General features: G+C 39.3%; 1 protein-coding gene across 1 annotated transcript; it reads right to left on the reverse strand.

Annotated features, from left to right (window-relative positions):
- Positions 1-5922: 5922 nt before the first annotated feature.
- Positions 5923-14426, reverse strand: LOC139153718 (vomeronasal type-2 receptor 26-like). Its single transcript, XM_070728025.1, has 6 exons — positions 14374-14426; positions 12982-13273; positions 11779-12633; positions 11190-11417; positions 9427-9553; positions 5923-6818 (listed from the first exon to the last, which is right to left on the reverse strand). Coding segments are annotated over exons 1-6 (2400 nt in total). The 5' UTR covers positions 14376-14426.

Raw genomic sequence — 14426 nt, forward strand, 5'->3', positions numbered from 1 at the left:
AGGAAGGGTGGGTCTGCCTTTTAGCCTTTCCCAAGAGCACCACACCCAAACCCAGCTGTTGCCACTTTAATGCTGAAAGTATTTAGCCAATTGACTCCGTCTCTGAGTGGCTCTTCGTTGTCGCAGATCAATTATGGCTTGTGCACTTTCCTCTAAGGAATCCAGGCTGCTTGCTGGGGAGAGCTCCCCCTGGTGGGACTCTGGCTGTCCTCCCTCTTCTTCAGCCTGGGATTCCTCCTCGTCTGTCTGCACCTCCTGTTCCTCAGCCTCTCCCGCTGAGCTGGAAACCGACAGAAGGTCAGCCGTTCCCGGAGGGGCCTCAGACGGAACCACAACAATAGTAAAAGCCTTTAGAGAGTCTTTTCAGCAAGAGAAACAACAATTTATCCTTTGGCTAAAATCCCAGAGTAAAGTTAACACTGCAACAGTTACCAGTTGTAGACAGAGTTCTTAGATAATTTCCTCAATAAATAAACCAGAGGAGCCAAAAACATTAGCAAACCCAAGAAAGTAAGTGTTTAAATCCAAAACTGAAAAACAAGAGACAAGACAAACTGATTACACAATGAATGGCATTATTTCTCTGCAACAAAGTGGGGCATGCCTCACCCTTAAATAGTGTGAGGGTATGACCCAATGACTCAACAGCATTACCTATGAGTAGACCTTCTCCTCCACAATCAGGTGTCTCTCTTCCTTGACCTTTGCACTCTGACACCCAGAAGAGGTTCCATCTGTGCCTCTGATTTGCTGAGCCCTAGACCTGCTTTGTCATTCCCTGATTGGCTGAGCCATGAACATGCTATTTACTTCCCTGATTTGCTGAGTCCTGGATATGCTGTGTCATTCCTGACAGGAAATGCTGAAGGCCTTGGCCCCTCATTATTGTCATTGTCACTGTTGTCAGGTGCTGCAACCATCACACTAATCCTCTCCCACACCACCAATTCTTTCTTTTCCCAAGCTTAAAAACCCCCCTCTTCCTAACAGGAAAAGATTCCTGAAAAAAAGAAGAAGAAAGAAATGTAATTCACCTGTAACATTTCTCAACATTGGTAAATACAGCATTTCTAGAACCCCGCCATCTTTCATACTAGAACTATACTACAGTATTCAGTCGAACACACCATGGGCAAGAGGAGTTGGTAAGTATACAAAACAGGACTTTATTAAATGCAACTGACAGAACTCTATTGTCCTAAACTGACAGCTCCTTATATAGTAACCAAATGGCACAGAACCTGAGGTAACAACCCATCAGAACCCTGGAACTCTCCCACTTGAGCTCCAGCCAATAAGTGATCTGTAGGGATATAACACCCCTCCCTCCTTAAATTTGCACATGCGTAGTCTGCCAGTTATGCAGGTGTTCAATGCACTCTGGTAGACCGTCTCAAGGCTATGCCCTTGGAAGCTTTCTCCTCCCTTGGTGGACTGGATGAGTCTTCCAGGCCACACCCAGCCCAGATCAGTGAATGAGTCACAGCTGAATCAGCATCAGGTAAGTTGGGGACTTGAATGGCCCCTGAGTGGCAGGGTAGCTTCATGGTTGGGTTTTGCTTATAAGAACATAAAAACATAAGAAGAGCCATGCTGAATCAAGCCAAAGCCCATCGAGTCCAGCATTCTGTGTCACACAGTGGCCCACCAATTGTACATGGGGGTCTTGAGCAGAAAGAGAAGACAAACTCTCCCTTTCCCTTGACACTCAACAAATGGTACTCAAGAGAATCCTGCCTGCCTCAACCAACATAGAGGCAGCACTTGGACATCCGTTTCAATAACTACTGATACACTTGGCATCCATGAATCTGTCTAATCAAGGCTGACAGCTGTCATGACCTCTTATGAAAGTGAATTCCATAAACCAATGACCATCTTGGTGAAGAAATATTTCCCTTTATTTGTCCTCGCTTTCTTACCTATGAGCTTTATGGAGTGCCCCCTCGTCCTAGAGAATTTTTCTCTATCCACCTTTTCTATCCCATGCATAATTTTATAAACTTTGATCAAGTCACCCCTTAAACGCTGTCTTTCAAGGCTGAAGAGACCAAGGCTTTGCAATCTGGTTTCATAAGGGAGGTACTCCATTTCCTTGATCATACTTGTTGCCCTTTTTTTGCACCTTTTCCAGTTCCATTATATCATTCTTGAGGTGAGGTGACCAGAACTCTGGATAGTACTCCAAGTGTGGTCTCACCATCTATTTGTATTGACTTATTGACTTAATTTCGATTCCCTTCCTAATCATTCTAAGCATGGAATTTGCTTTTTATAAAAACTGCTGCTGCACTGACATCTTCATTGAGCTGTCCACCAAAATCCCAAGATCCTTTTATTTGGTTGTCTCAGAAAGCTTGGTCCCCATCAGTTGGTAGGCATAATTGGGGTTCTTTGCCCTGATATGCATAACTTTGCACTTGTATAGGTTAAAATGCATTTGCCACTTTGTTGCCCACTCACTCAATTTTGAGAGATCCTTCTGGGGCTCCCGACAATCAGTTTCATTTTTCACTACCCGGAACAATTTAGTGTCGTCAGCAAACTTTGCTTCCTCACCATTTACTTCTACATCCAGATCATTAATGAATAAGTTAAAAAGTAAAGGTCCCAAAACTGAACCTTGGGGTGCACCACTTCTTACTTCTTTCCATCCAGAGAATTTTTCATTTATTGTCACCCTTTGCTTCCTACAATTTAGCCAGTTACCAATCCAGGACAAGACCTGTCCTCTAATTCCATTGCTGAAGAGCTTTTTTAGGAGCCTTTGGTGAGGGACTTTGTCAAAAGTCTTTTGAAAGTCAAGATATACAATACCAGCTGGGTCCACTTTATGTGTTTATTTAAACCCTCAAAAAATTCTAACAAGTTAGTAAGGCATGATTTGCCTTTGCAGAAACCATGTTGATTTTCTTTCAGCAATGCCTATTTTTCTATGTGCCCAGTAATTTTATCTTTAATAATGGTTTCCATCACTTTGCCTAGAACTGAGGTTAAACTGACTGGTCTATAATTTGCTGGATCATCTATGGATCCTTTCCTGAAGATCGGGGTTACATTTGCCTCCCTCCAATTATCTGGTAAAGTGCCTGATCTTAGAGGAACATTATATATTTTAGCTAGAAGTTCAGCAATTTCACACTTGAGTTCCTTGAGAACTCTAGGGTGGATGTCATCTGGATCCGGCGATTTGTTGACATTTAGTTTAGAAAGGCATGCAAGAACATCTTCCTTGTTTATCTCTATCTGGTTTAATTCTTCTAATTCCCTCCCTGAGAAAACTAATTCAGTGGTAGGCAAATGTTCTCTATCTTCCTCAGTGAAAATGGAGGCAAATAAGTCATTTAGCCTCTCAGCAATCTCTTTGTCTTCTCTGATTATCCCCTTCTGACCATTGTCATCGAGTGCCCAACCTCTTTTCTATTTGGGTTCCAGCTTCTGATGTACTTTAAAAAGTTTTTTTTTTAAATATTCTTTGCTATATGCTCCAAAATCTCTCTTGGCTTTCCTGACTATTGCCTTGCATTTGATCTGCCAGAGTTTGTGATCCTTCCTGTCCTATCCTCAGAAGCTGATGAAGAGCACCCAGTAGACATTTTTTAATCATTGTTGGATGACCTGTAATGGAGCTGGTCCATGTGCCAATGCCACTCTTGGCCATTGGCCAAGATGACCAAGTATGAGTGCGGTCCCTTGACCCTTGATATGGTTCCTGGTTCCCACTGGCACCTGCCACTAAATGAACAGGTGAACACCCTGTCCCCTACATGAAAATCCCTGCCATGGTACTTGCACCAAACTGCATCTTTAGAGTAGATGAGGTGTAATTTAAGATGATGCGGAGCTCACAGCCCATTTACATCTCCTCAGGGGTTTTTCTGAAGGGGGAAACGGGGTAGAATGCTAGCTCAGCAGCAACTCCGCTATCCGGTGTTGCCAGCTGTTGTGGGTTATTCTATGGAGGGTGTCTTAGCCATTTGGACCATCTGTTCTACTTGACCATTGCTGGCTGGCTACCATGGGGTTATTAGCCCATGGCAAATGCCTAACTGAGCCAGGAATCTCTCAAATTTTGCAGAGGAAAAATGTAGCCTGCTATTGGTAATGATCAAATCTGGGTACCCATGGGTTGCAAAATGGGTGGTTAAGGCTTGGATTGCTGCGGCCAACATGGAGGGATGCAATAACCCAACCTCCAACCACTTAGAACTGATATCAACAGAAACAAGGAACATTTGAACATTTATGGGGTGTGAAAAGTCCAGGTGTAAGCAAGACCATGGCTTGGCAGGGATTTCCCACTCAAGAGGTTGCCCCTTGCAGGGGGGGCACCGGGACTATTGACATGGCAGATATTTGGCTACTCATTTTTCTATGTCTGAATCTAATCCGGACCACCAAACATAACCTCGGGATATGCACTATCCCTGGATGACTCTTGTGTAGGTTGTTTAAGATGTGGTTGTGGTATTTATGTGGAATAATTACTCAGCTTCCCCAGAGTAGGCACCCCCTCAGATAAGTAAGTTCTGTGTGGCAAGTAAAATATGGAAAAAACTCTGATGAGGGGCAGTGAATTGGCCAGCCCTAAAGGACCAAGGATTCCACAAACCCTAGTAGTGGGTCACACTTGGTTGCATCAGAGATGTCTGTAGCAGCCAAAGTGAGGGGGAAATCATCAATTGCCAATACCAAGGAGGCAGGGTCAGTGAGTGGAATGGGCAATGGATACCTGCTGAGGGCATTGGCATGGGCTATGTGGCACCTTTGTTGGTAAGAATAGTTGATGAGGAAAAATAGCCAGCAAGACATCTATGGCAACGAAACCTGAAGGTTTGGTCAATCCCCAGCCAAGAGCCCCAGGAGGGGCTGGTGATTGGTTACTATATCAAAGTTTGTTCCATACCCATAGTGGTGAAAGCTAAAGACACTGGCAATCAATTTCAATGCCTCATGGTTGATCTGACCATAGTTCCTCTCGGGTCCAACTAGGGTACAGAGAAAAAGGAAATTGTAACTTTATGCCCATTTGGTAAATGGTGACTTAAAATGGTGACTTAAAAATGCAAACAGTGTGTATCATTTGTACTGTTTTCTGTTTGCTGGAAGGCAAATTGGTGGAAGATAGAGGCAGATCCCGCCCCCTTGTTTTCCTTCTCCCAAACTAAGGTGTGTCTTATACTACGGTGTGTCTTATACTGTTAGTACAAGGTACATGGTTGTTAGGGTTTGCCATTGTAAACTACCTATTGTAGTCTCTTGTACTATCACTTTAAATATTTTGGGCTCGTTCGCCATAAGAGGCCGCCAGTATTCCTTCCCTCAATGATGCTTTAATGCTCATTCACTTTTGCTTTGCCTTGAAGGGGGGGAGTGTATTTGCTTAGTGTTTATTATATTGTATGGTTTAGTGCTTGTTATGGATTGTTTCTATTTTGTATATATGTAAATAGTACTTATTAAGCATAACTAAGTCTGTGTCTTTTTCTTTGGCTTTACCACACATCCACACTCTGTTAAAATTCTCTGCTCAGTGTATGTCAAAGGTCTCATAGCCTAGCTATACCGAGTCATACCAACATATACTCTGAAAAATACAGTAATTACTATTTCTTTGATGCTGTATACATTCTGATGCACTCACATTTTTGGCTCTGGGTGAACCAGTTGTTACAGTATGTGACACCTACCTCTGAAACAAAAATGTGATCAATAAATACTGGATCACCAAAGTAAGCAAGCTGACAAAAATAGATAAATTTTCATCATGAATAATGTGAATTATACTAGGGTAGCTGAGAAACTGACAACACTACTTTTTTCCAAGATCTCTCTTCAAGCCCAACAAAAATGGTATGATATCAAAGTACAAGAAATGGTAAAAATAATCTAATCTGATTCATAAAAGACATAAAAATTAGTTTATTTCTTTATTAGTTGCTTTTTCTTATTAAGATCCGGTCTCAGTATAATGATATAGCATTTTGGGGAAAAGATGCAGCCCAGTAATCCAGCCGCTGAAGCTAAGATAGAGAAGATCTCTACAGCCACCAGGTATTTTCCTTTGGTGCTCAAATAGGTAGGAACAAATGATACCCAGACACTGCAAAAGACCAACATGCTGAAAGTGATAAATTTGGATTCATTGAAACTGTCAGGTAAATTCCTAGCTTGGAAGGCCACCATGAAGCTGACCGCTGTTAAGAACCCCATGAAGCCAAGGACAGCATAAAACATTGTGGTTGAACCCTCATTACATTGCAGCAGAATTTCTTTAGCCATGGAATGTATGTCAGAATCAGAGAAAGGGGGAAAATTTGCTAACCACACAGTGCAAATGATGAATTGTATCAGGGAGCAAGGTAGAACAATAGAAAGAGCCATCCTTTTCCCAAACCATTTTCTCATTTTGGAGCCTGGCTTAGTGGCCATGAAAGCAAGAACAACAATGGTTGTTTTTCCCAATATACAAGACAGAGCCACAGAGAAAATTATGCCAAAAGCAGTTTGTCGCAAGAGACATTTCACTCGGTCAGGTTGCCCAAGGAAGAGCAATGTGCAAAGGAAGGAGAGGAGGAGAGCGATGAGAAGAGTATAGGTAAGGTTCCGGTTGTTGGCTCTGACAATGGGGGTGTCCCGGTGTTTAATAAATATCCCCAGTACTAAAGCTGAGATGAAAGATAAGGAGATTGCTATGGCTACCAAAGATATCCCCAAAGGTTCTTGATAAGCCAAGTAAGTTATGCTTTTCCAAATACAACTATTCCCATCTTTGTTTGGGTATTGATCTTCTGGACATGGAAAGCAATCATCTAAGTCTAGGGATGGGGAAAAGAAACAAAAAAAGAAAACAATTCATTGAAACACTAGCTTTTAAAAAAATACCAATTAGCAATTACACTCTAGATTCAGTAAGGTTTTGTGACCCAGAAGTTTTGCTTTATTTTTTTCTTAAAATAATTCATAATATAATTTACAATGTGCTGCAATAGGATCAGCCAACACCCAGATAAGCATGGATTTTAAAAAGACAAATGATTAGGCAGCAAAATGTGCTCATCAAAGAACCATCATACCCACCAAAAAGTAGTAGGAAAAGTATGTAGACACAGGAGATTTATACTGAATATTTTATCAATTCAGTAATGAAACATCTGCAAATAAAACAACCAAACTAAGAGAATAGCAAAGATTCACAGATGAAATCTGAGACACTTCTATTTTGTTACAGCACTTAAAATTTACGACATCTTGATGTTTCAGACATATCTAACTTTCAAGAAATCCTATTTGCATTGCAAAAATATCCTCTACCTGATGATCTTTTAGAAACAGCAACTGGTCCACAATGCAGTGGTACTTGTAGGTCTGGTTGTGTCAGGTCCCCATAGAATCTTATCGTGATACTGCCATTATAGTTGGCAGGGCCAGTATGCTCCTTTATAACCTTTTCCTGTTTCTGATTTTTCCATCACTTGTATTTTCTTGGGAAGGGGAGAGGGAGGGATAGCCATCTGTTTTGTCTCAGCTCCAAAAGAACGGGCAAATTGATGCTTGAGAAGATCTTATCATGTTCTCACCGTGAGTGGGAATTTCAGATCAGATCCCACCTTATTCTTCTTGCTATCACTGTCTCCCAATAAAAGTTTGGTTTTGAAATGTTGCCTGTTTCAAGAGTTTTGCTTTCCTGAGCAGAGAGGAGAGAGAAGTCCTTACAGGCTGTCTCATGACACACCTGAGTCATTATACTGCTGCATGAACTGAACCAACTCCTAGGTGCTCTCTAGGTGCATTTTAACTTTCTAGTTTTCCCTTTTAAAGGCCTGCATATCATAGAGACAAGTTAAAGGTGGATTATCTGTTATCAGAGAAGTGGGCACCCCCAGATCGTCTCTGTTAAATGTTGTTATCTAATGAATTTGAAGGCACACCTTCTGTTTAGTTGCCCCAGTGTTTTGTGTGACTCTCATTTGAGTTTTGAGGAATTCCTGCACTTTTAGCTTTGCAGTAAGGTACTGTCATGTCCCTGTCAGAGTCTGACTTTGCTGTGGAAGATGAGCTGGAACAAGAACTAACAGCAAGTGAGAGGGCAGCTTTGTTGGCCTTGGAGGAAACTGTGGAAGGGCAGAGTCAGTCCAGGCAAGTCTATTCAGAATTAGCAAGGCCTGCACACAGGGAAGAACGGAGCTCAACTGAGGAACATGAACCACCGTCTTCTGATACAAAGACTTAGAGAGTACACAGGAGGCATAATCAACTCAGATGGAGGAGGCCACTCATAAGGAGAGTGCCCCACCCAGCTTCACCAGCCACACCTGGGGAATGAAGCTTAGAGATGCCATGGGGAGGGATATTTGTCAGGAACAAATGCTGAATTTCTGTGTGCTGATGTTTGAACTTGCCAAGGACCCTTGCATTCCTGTTTGATGTTCTGGATTGATCTGTATCTTTTACTCCCTGAACTACTTGCTTTGTTCTTGTTTTGTTAGATAAATTTGAGATTTATTGCCATGCAGCCTTGGTGCAGATAGTACTGGGCTGGACTAATTGTGACCAGAGGCTGTTTGAGGGGGAGATTTGCGGGAGATTTGGAGCACTAAAAGGGTCGGTTTGAACTGACAGCTCTTTGTGTTATCTCTGTGCTGGGCCCTGGGTCATAACAGTTAGGAAGATAGCTTTTCCTCAAAATGTAAACCTAGGATGGCAGTTTAGTCAGAAGGTTGATTTGTCTGGCACTTGTAGCAAGGATGGTTTTGTTTTTATAACTGTTTTTTAATGGTTTGTTTCAAGCCACCTAGGCAGCCACATGTACTGTATTGCATGAGAATATATTCTGTATGGACTCAAAAGTAAAAATAAGTATAAATCTAGAGAAAGATATAACTGTTGTATTAAATGCAAATGCTATTAGAGCCTTGGTGGCACATTGGTTAGTATGCAGTACTGCAGGCTAATTCTGCTGATTGCCAGCCGACATCAACTTGGCAGTTCAAATCTCACTAGGCTCAAGGTTGACTCAGGTCAGATTGTTTGGAGCAATAGGCTGACTCTGTACACTGCTTAGAGAGGGTTGCATAGCACTGTGAACTGGTATATAAGTCTAAGTGCTATTTCTATTGTTAACATTTCAGATAGTCTAACAATAAATTTTGATTTCCTGTAAAAATAATTAAAATATATTCAAGAAATCTGAAGAAGAGACAACTCAAATCTAGGAAACCCATTGATCCAGCTTGTTAGAATGTACTGATTAGTGTCAGCATCAAATAACCTGTTGAACTATGAAAATGTAATTCAATTATTCCATTGCTGAATCATATAATGACAATGTGAAGCTCAAGATTTTCAGTCACCATAATGTTAAAAATTCAAAACCCATTTGTATTTATAAAGTCACTGATATATTCAATACATTTCTTTACTTACCCATTTGGTTAGCTATCTTCCCTTCTGGACACTGTTGACAATCATAGCAGCAAGATAATTTCCCTTCCACTTTTATCTTGCTGTAGCCAAGAGGACACTTCTCATTACAGAGAGAAAGAGGCAATGTCTGTTAATCAACAAAATGAGATGTCTTTCAACTGAAGAATGTATATTTCAGGATTGTTCTTTTTATCAGTTAACCTTGCTGTTCTGTTTGCAAAGACTATACACTTGTTGTGTTTCCGGGTCTATGTGATCTGAACTAAAAAAGGTTGATTTTAGCTACTTATTTTTTTGAAAACTTTTTGCATTGGTTTACTAATTTGAACATTCCTGATCACAACCAAATGAAAAATGAAATGAAAAAATTAATGTTCATTTGTTTATTTTGCTCAGAAAACCCCCTCCCCCATCTGTGTGCAATAATGTTCATTTATATATAAATTAGGCTGCAAGTTTCACATTTTTTGAATATCTTTTGCTTTGGTTTACTAATTTGAACATTCCTGATCATAAACAATTGAAAAATGAAATGAAAAAAACAATGTTTAGTTGTTTATTTTGCTCAGAAAAGCCACCCCCAGGCTGTGTGCAATAATGTTCATTTATATATAGATTAGGCTGCAAGTTCTAAATGTGTTGAATACTTTTTGCATTGGTTTACTAATTTGAACATTCCTGATCATAAACAAATGAAAAATGAAATGAAAAAAATAATGTTTAGTGGTTTATTTTGCTCAGAAAAGCTCCCCCCCCCCTTTGGCTGAGTGCAATTATGTTTACTTTATATATAGACCAGGCTGCAAGTTTATTTATTTATTTATTTATTTTTATTTTATTTATTAGATTTGTATGCCGCCCCTCTCTGAAGACTCAGGGCTAAAAACATCCTTGTTTTAGTACAATGGATTTCTTGCATAAAATTAGTTGTCTGCGTATCATTTACTTACTTTTCTGTGTATTTCATCCAAGGGTGGGCTGCAGGTGGAACAAACAGGTACGCAGTACCGGTAGCAAAACTAGGCTTATAGTTAAATGTTCACTGAAGGACTGCCCACTGTGGGCGCTAATGGTGCTGGCAGCAGGTGTGGGCGCACATGCGCTGGGTGCGTGGGTGAATTCCCATGTGAGATTCAGCTTCTGCTCACGCACGAAGCCAAATCTTGCATGAGGGCATGCACACAAGTGAGATTTTGGCAATTTTCACCAAAATTGGCAAAAATCACTGAAATCTCACTCACGGGAGCAACCTCACGTGAGATTTGGCTTTGGGCACATGCACAGAAGCTAAATGTCATGCAGGGGTACATGTATGCTCACCGGGGTCACACAGCTGCACACACATCCCTGAATTTACTAACACTCTATAGAGTGGCCTACACCAGGAGCAGCACATTACTGGTTATATTATACTTTTAGAAGAATGTCTTCCTTCATCACTTTAATGAATCTTATAACTACTGTGCAACTATCTTTTGAATGATGATACTCTTTCAAAGGAGATACAGAGATAGTACATAATCTATAGCCTAAATCCTTCATTTTTGAATAATATATTTCAATACAATGAATTCTGATATATATTCAGTATATTTGAAATATATTTCCAAAACTGATTTTCTTCAGGCTACTTCTTCTACAATATTGTGGCTGCTAAAAAATTAACCAAAATATTGTTGTTGTATCTAAATCATTTAATGATTTAAATAAAACAATTGGTTAGTGACGAACTGATTTCCCTCAAAGTAGAAAATGTTACATACCTGATTAAATAAGATTGGCCAAACAGCATCCTTGACAGAAATTATGATAAATTTGTCTGAGGGAGCCATCGGGTCAATTTTTCCAATCTGGACTCTCAGAAAGGACTTGTTTGGGAATATGACCCAATTTAGAATATCAAATTCAGTTACTAATTCCCCATTGGGACCAAAATAAATCTCTTCCTCAGCACTGTTGTTAAAGGAAACTTTCTGCAAAAAATTATGGAGCTAAAAAAAAAATCAGCAAGAAAAATGAAACCAGAACGTTAATAGTTTTCCATAAAAGGTATGTATAAATCTGTTTCTTCATTTCAATTTGACCTATGCTTAATAAAAAGTAAGCTGTTAAATTTTGCATCAGTCTTATACTTTTTAGAACTGGAATAAAATTATGTTCTCTGTCATATGCATAATCCATCATATATCAAAGTTAGATGTGATAATTGAACATTTTTTAAAAAATGAGAATTTTAACAAATAATTGAGAAAGTTAAAAATCTAACAGATAATTTGCTCTGATCAAATGAGCAATTCAGTACAGTTTACATAACCTGATGACATTTCTGAATTTTGCATGAGCTAACATTACCTGCCATGGTGATTGGAAAAAGAGATTCCATCTGTTCTCATCTATTATTCTACCATTTTTGGAGGTGTACATGGCTGTCAAAGCATGTGCCACAGCATACACTGCATTATAGATACTGTAGCTGTGGCCAGTCATGCTCATTTCAAATACAGATTGAGAAAGAGTCTCCAGTTTCTCCTCTCCAGTGCAGAACCCTTCAACATTTTCATCTGTAATATCATTGGAGAATGAACATTCAAAGGCGTCTTTCCAGAAATCCCCAATAAAGCCATCTTCATTTTCTACCATTGGACTTCTCTTCTGCATAAATTGTTGGAACCCTATGAGTTGCTTTGAGTGAATTGCAAAGGAAAGTGCACCATGGAGAAAACCAATGGGCAACTGTCTTTGCATACGAATGGAGGTGAATTCCACTTGTGCTGCCATTATCCAAACTTTGGCTTTTCTCTCTTTTGGAATATTATCAGAATCTAAACCATAGATAATAACTCTCAAAGTCACCACAGCTGTAATTTCAGCTTTTAAGATCACTGCAATGGCTGTGCTCCCCATGATGATCTTATATAATTTATCTGCCTCCTCCACCATCTCAGCAGCTTCATTACCATACATTACTCGGGGGATATTTTCTATAAAATCAAAGCAGATTCCTCTCTCTGAAAACATAGAAAGCCTCTTTTGAATGAACCTCTCTTTATCCTCCTGATACAAAGAAATTAATCCAACCCAGGTCCACCCAAAATGCAACAGTAAATATAGTATTCCTTTAAACTGGTGCATCTCATCTGGGAACATCCAGTTGACAAAATGTCCTCCTGTTTCCTTGTTCATGAGTGGAGCAGATCCATACGTGATCTAAAAGGAAGAAAACAATCCAGGCAAAAAGACATTTTCCCTCAAGATATACTATGCAATATGCATGCTTGTTCATTGGCATCCTTGCTTAATATTTTTAGGCAGCCCCCATGCCTTAGTGTAAGAATGTAAGAGACTAACTGATGACTGACTGACTGTAACAAGTTGACATAAGGAAATTACTGTATTAAAAACAATAATGAGTCTGATTTCCATTATAGGTCATGAAATGATTTATTCTTGCCTGATGCTTTAGCATATTTTTGGAAAAGCTACCATAAAGACTCAATATCTGAAAACAATAAATGATTACTGGATCTTCCAATCTTGCTCCATTTCTGATCTCACCTGAGGATACTTGTAGTTGCATAGAGTGATTGCCATATTGAGACAGGTTTTAGTACGGGGTCCTCCAATGACAGCTACTGTATTAGTCTGGTCATTACATTTGTAGTTGGGGATAAATTTATCTTTTGTTGATAGAAATTCCATTGCTAAATGATAGGTTGTAATTTCCTCAAGATAGTCTGTAGCAATGTGGAAACCAAGAGTAACATTGGGCAATATTTCTGGATGTTCATTTATCTCCTTTACAGCAAATGCCAGAGCCAAAGTGTGTTGGTAATTATGAGTGAGGAACCTTCAGTGAGAGTTATACACTATGTCAGCATATTTCCATCTCAGAATCAGACAGTGGAAATGTTTTGAGTACTAAGCATATTCTTATTTACACAATATGTAATGCTCATTATTTGCTCTAAACACTTGAAATGTCAATAGAGATTCTTAGTCATCCAGGTCATGATTGTACCAAAAGTGCTTTTTCAAGAACCAACTGGACATTCTATTTTTTTCTTTGAAGATGTTTTGCTTCTCATCTAAGAAAATTCAGCTCTGAAGAAGCTTCTTGGATGAGAAGCAAAATATCTTCAAAGAAAAGAAAACCAAAAAGTTAAGTTCCTTCTTGACAAAGCACCTTTGGCATACTTGGAATGTGGTCATTAGCCCTAGATTTTATGGCTGAGAAAGAACTGACATGGGGAAAGAATAATCAATATTCATTTTTGAATAAATTTGTAGCCTGATTTACTCTCTCTTTAAGATATGTCTTCTAGAAAACTGTCAAAATCCTGGTGAGATGTCTCTTCTAGGATTAATTTGGATACTTGCAATAACATTCCATTTTAGAGTGAAGGATGTGAGGAATGATTCATATATTTTCATATTTAGGAACATCACATTCTAGATTTAACTTGTTACTTTGGTTTTATATTCTATAAAAATAGCTATCCACTTCCATTGCCTTACAACTTTTCATTATTTGGTTGTATATTAGGAAAAATCTTTAGAAAGTATAATATATATGTAGTTTATTTTCTATGACATCTCCATAGCCTAAAATAGTCATGTTTTCCCCCTCAAGAAGCAGAGGAATGTGAACAATGTCATGTTGCGATTAAAAGCAATAATGTTTGCTTCATTTGAGACAGTCATATTAGAAGAGACTAAGTTTCTCTGAAGTGTAAAATTTTAGCATGGCTAAGGGCAAATGGATTTGAGTAACCATTTTACATTTGGAGAAAAGATTGAGAGAGAGAGAGAGAGAGGGAAGGGAAGAGAAGGGAGAAAAATAAAGAAAGAGAGAGAGGATGGAAGGAAGGAAGGAAGAGGAAAAGAAAAAAAATACAACATTTAAATGGCACTGGGGATGAGTCTGAGATTGTGGTGGAGGATACTCACATGTACTGATCAAGTACTTCACGAGAAGGAAGGCTTTCAAAAGTGATCTTATT

The sequence above is a fragment of the Erythrolamprus reginae genome, chromosome Z (genome assembly GCF_031021105.1).
Source record: "Erythrolamprus reginae isolate rEryReg1 chromosome Z, rEryReg1.hap1, whole genome shotgun sequence".
Taxonomy (NCBI): domain Eukaryota; kingdom Metazoa; phylum Chordata; class Lepidosauria; order Squamata; family Dipsadidae; genus Erythrolamprus; species Erythrolamprus reginae.

What these genes read in the sequence shown, in the direction of transcription:
- LOC139153718 (XM_070728025.1), bottom strand. An exon ending in GCAACTACAAGTATCCTCAG is followed by an intron (nt 12,634 to 12,981) that starts GTGAGATCAGAA and finishes TCTTCCTTTTAG; the next exon opens with ATCACGTATGGATCTGCTCC. An exon ending in GAAGATAGCTAACCAAATGG is followed by an intron (nt 6,819 to 9,426) that starts GTAAGTAAAGAA and finishes CCCCATCCCTAG; the next exon opens with ACTTAGATGATTGCTTTCCA.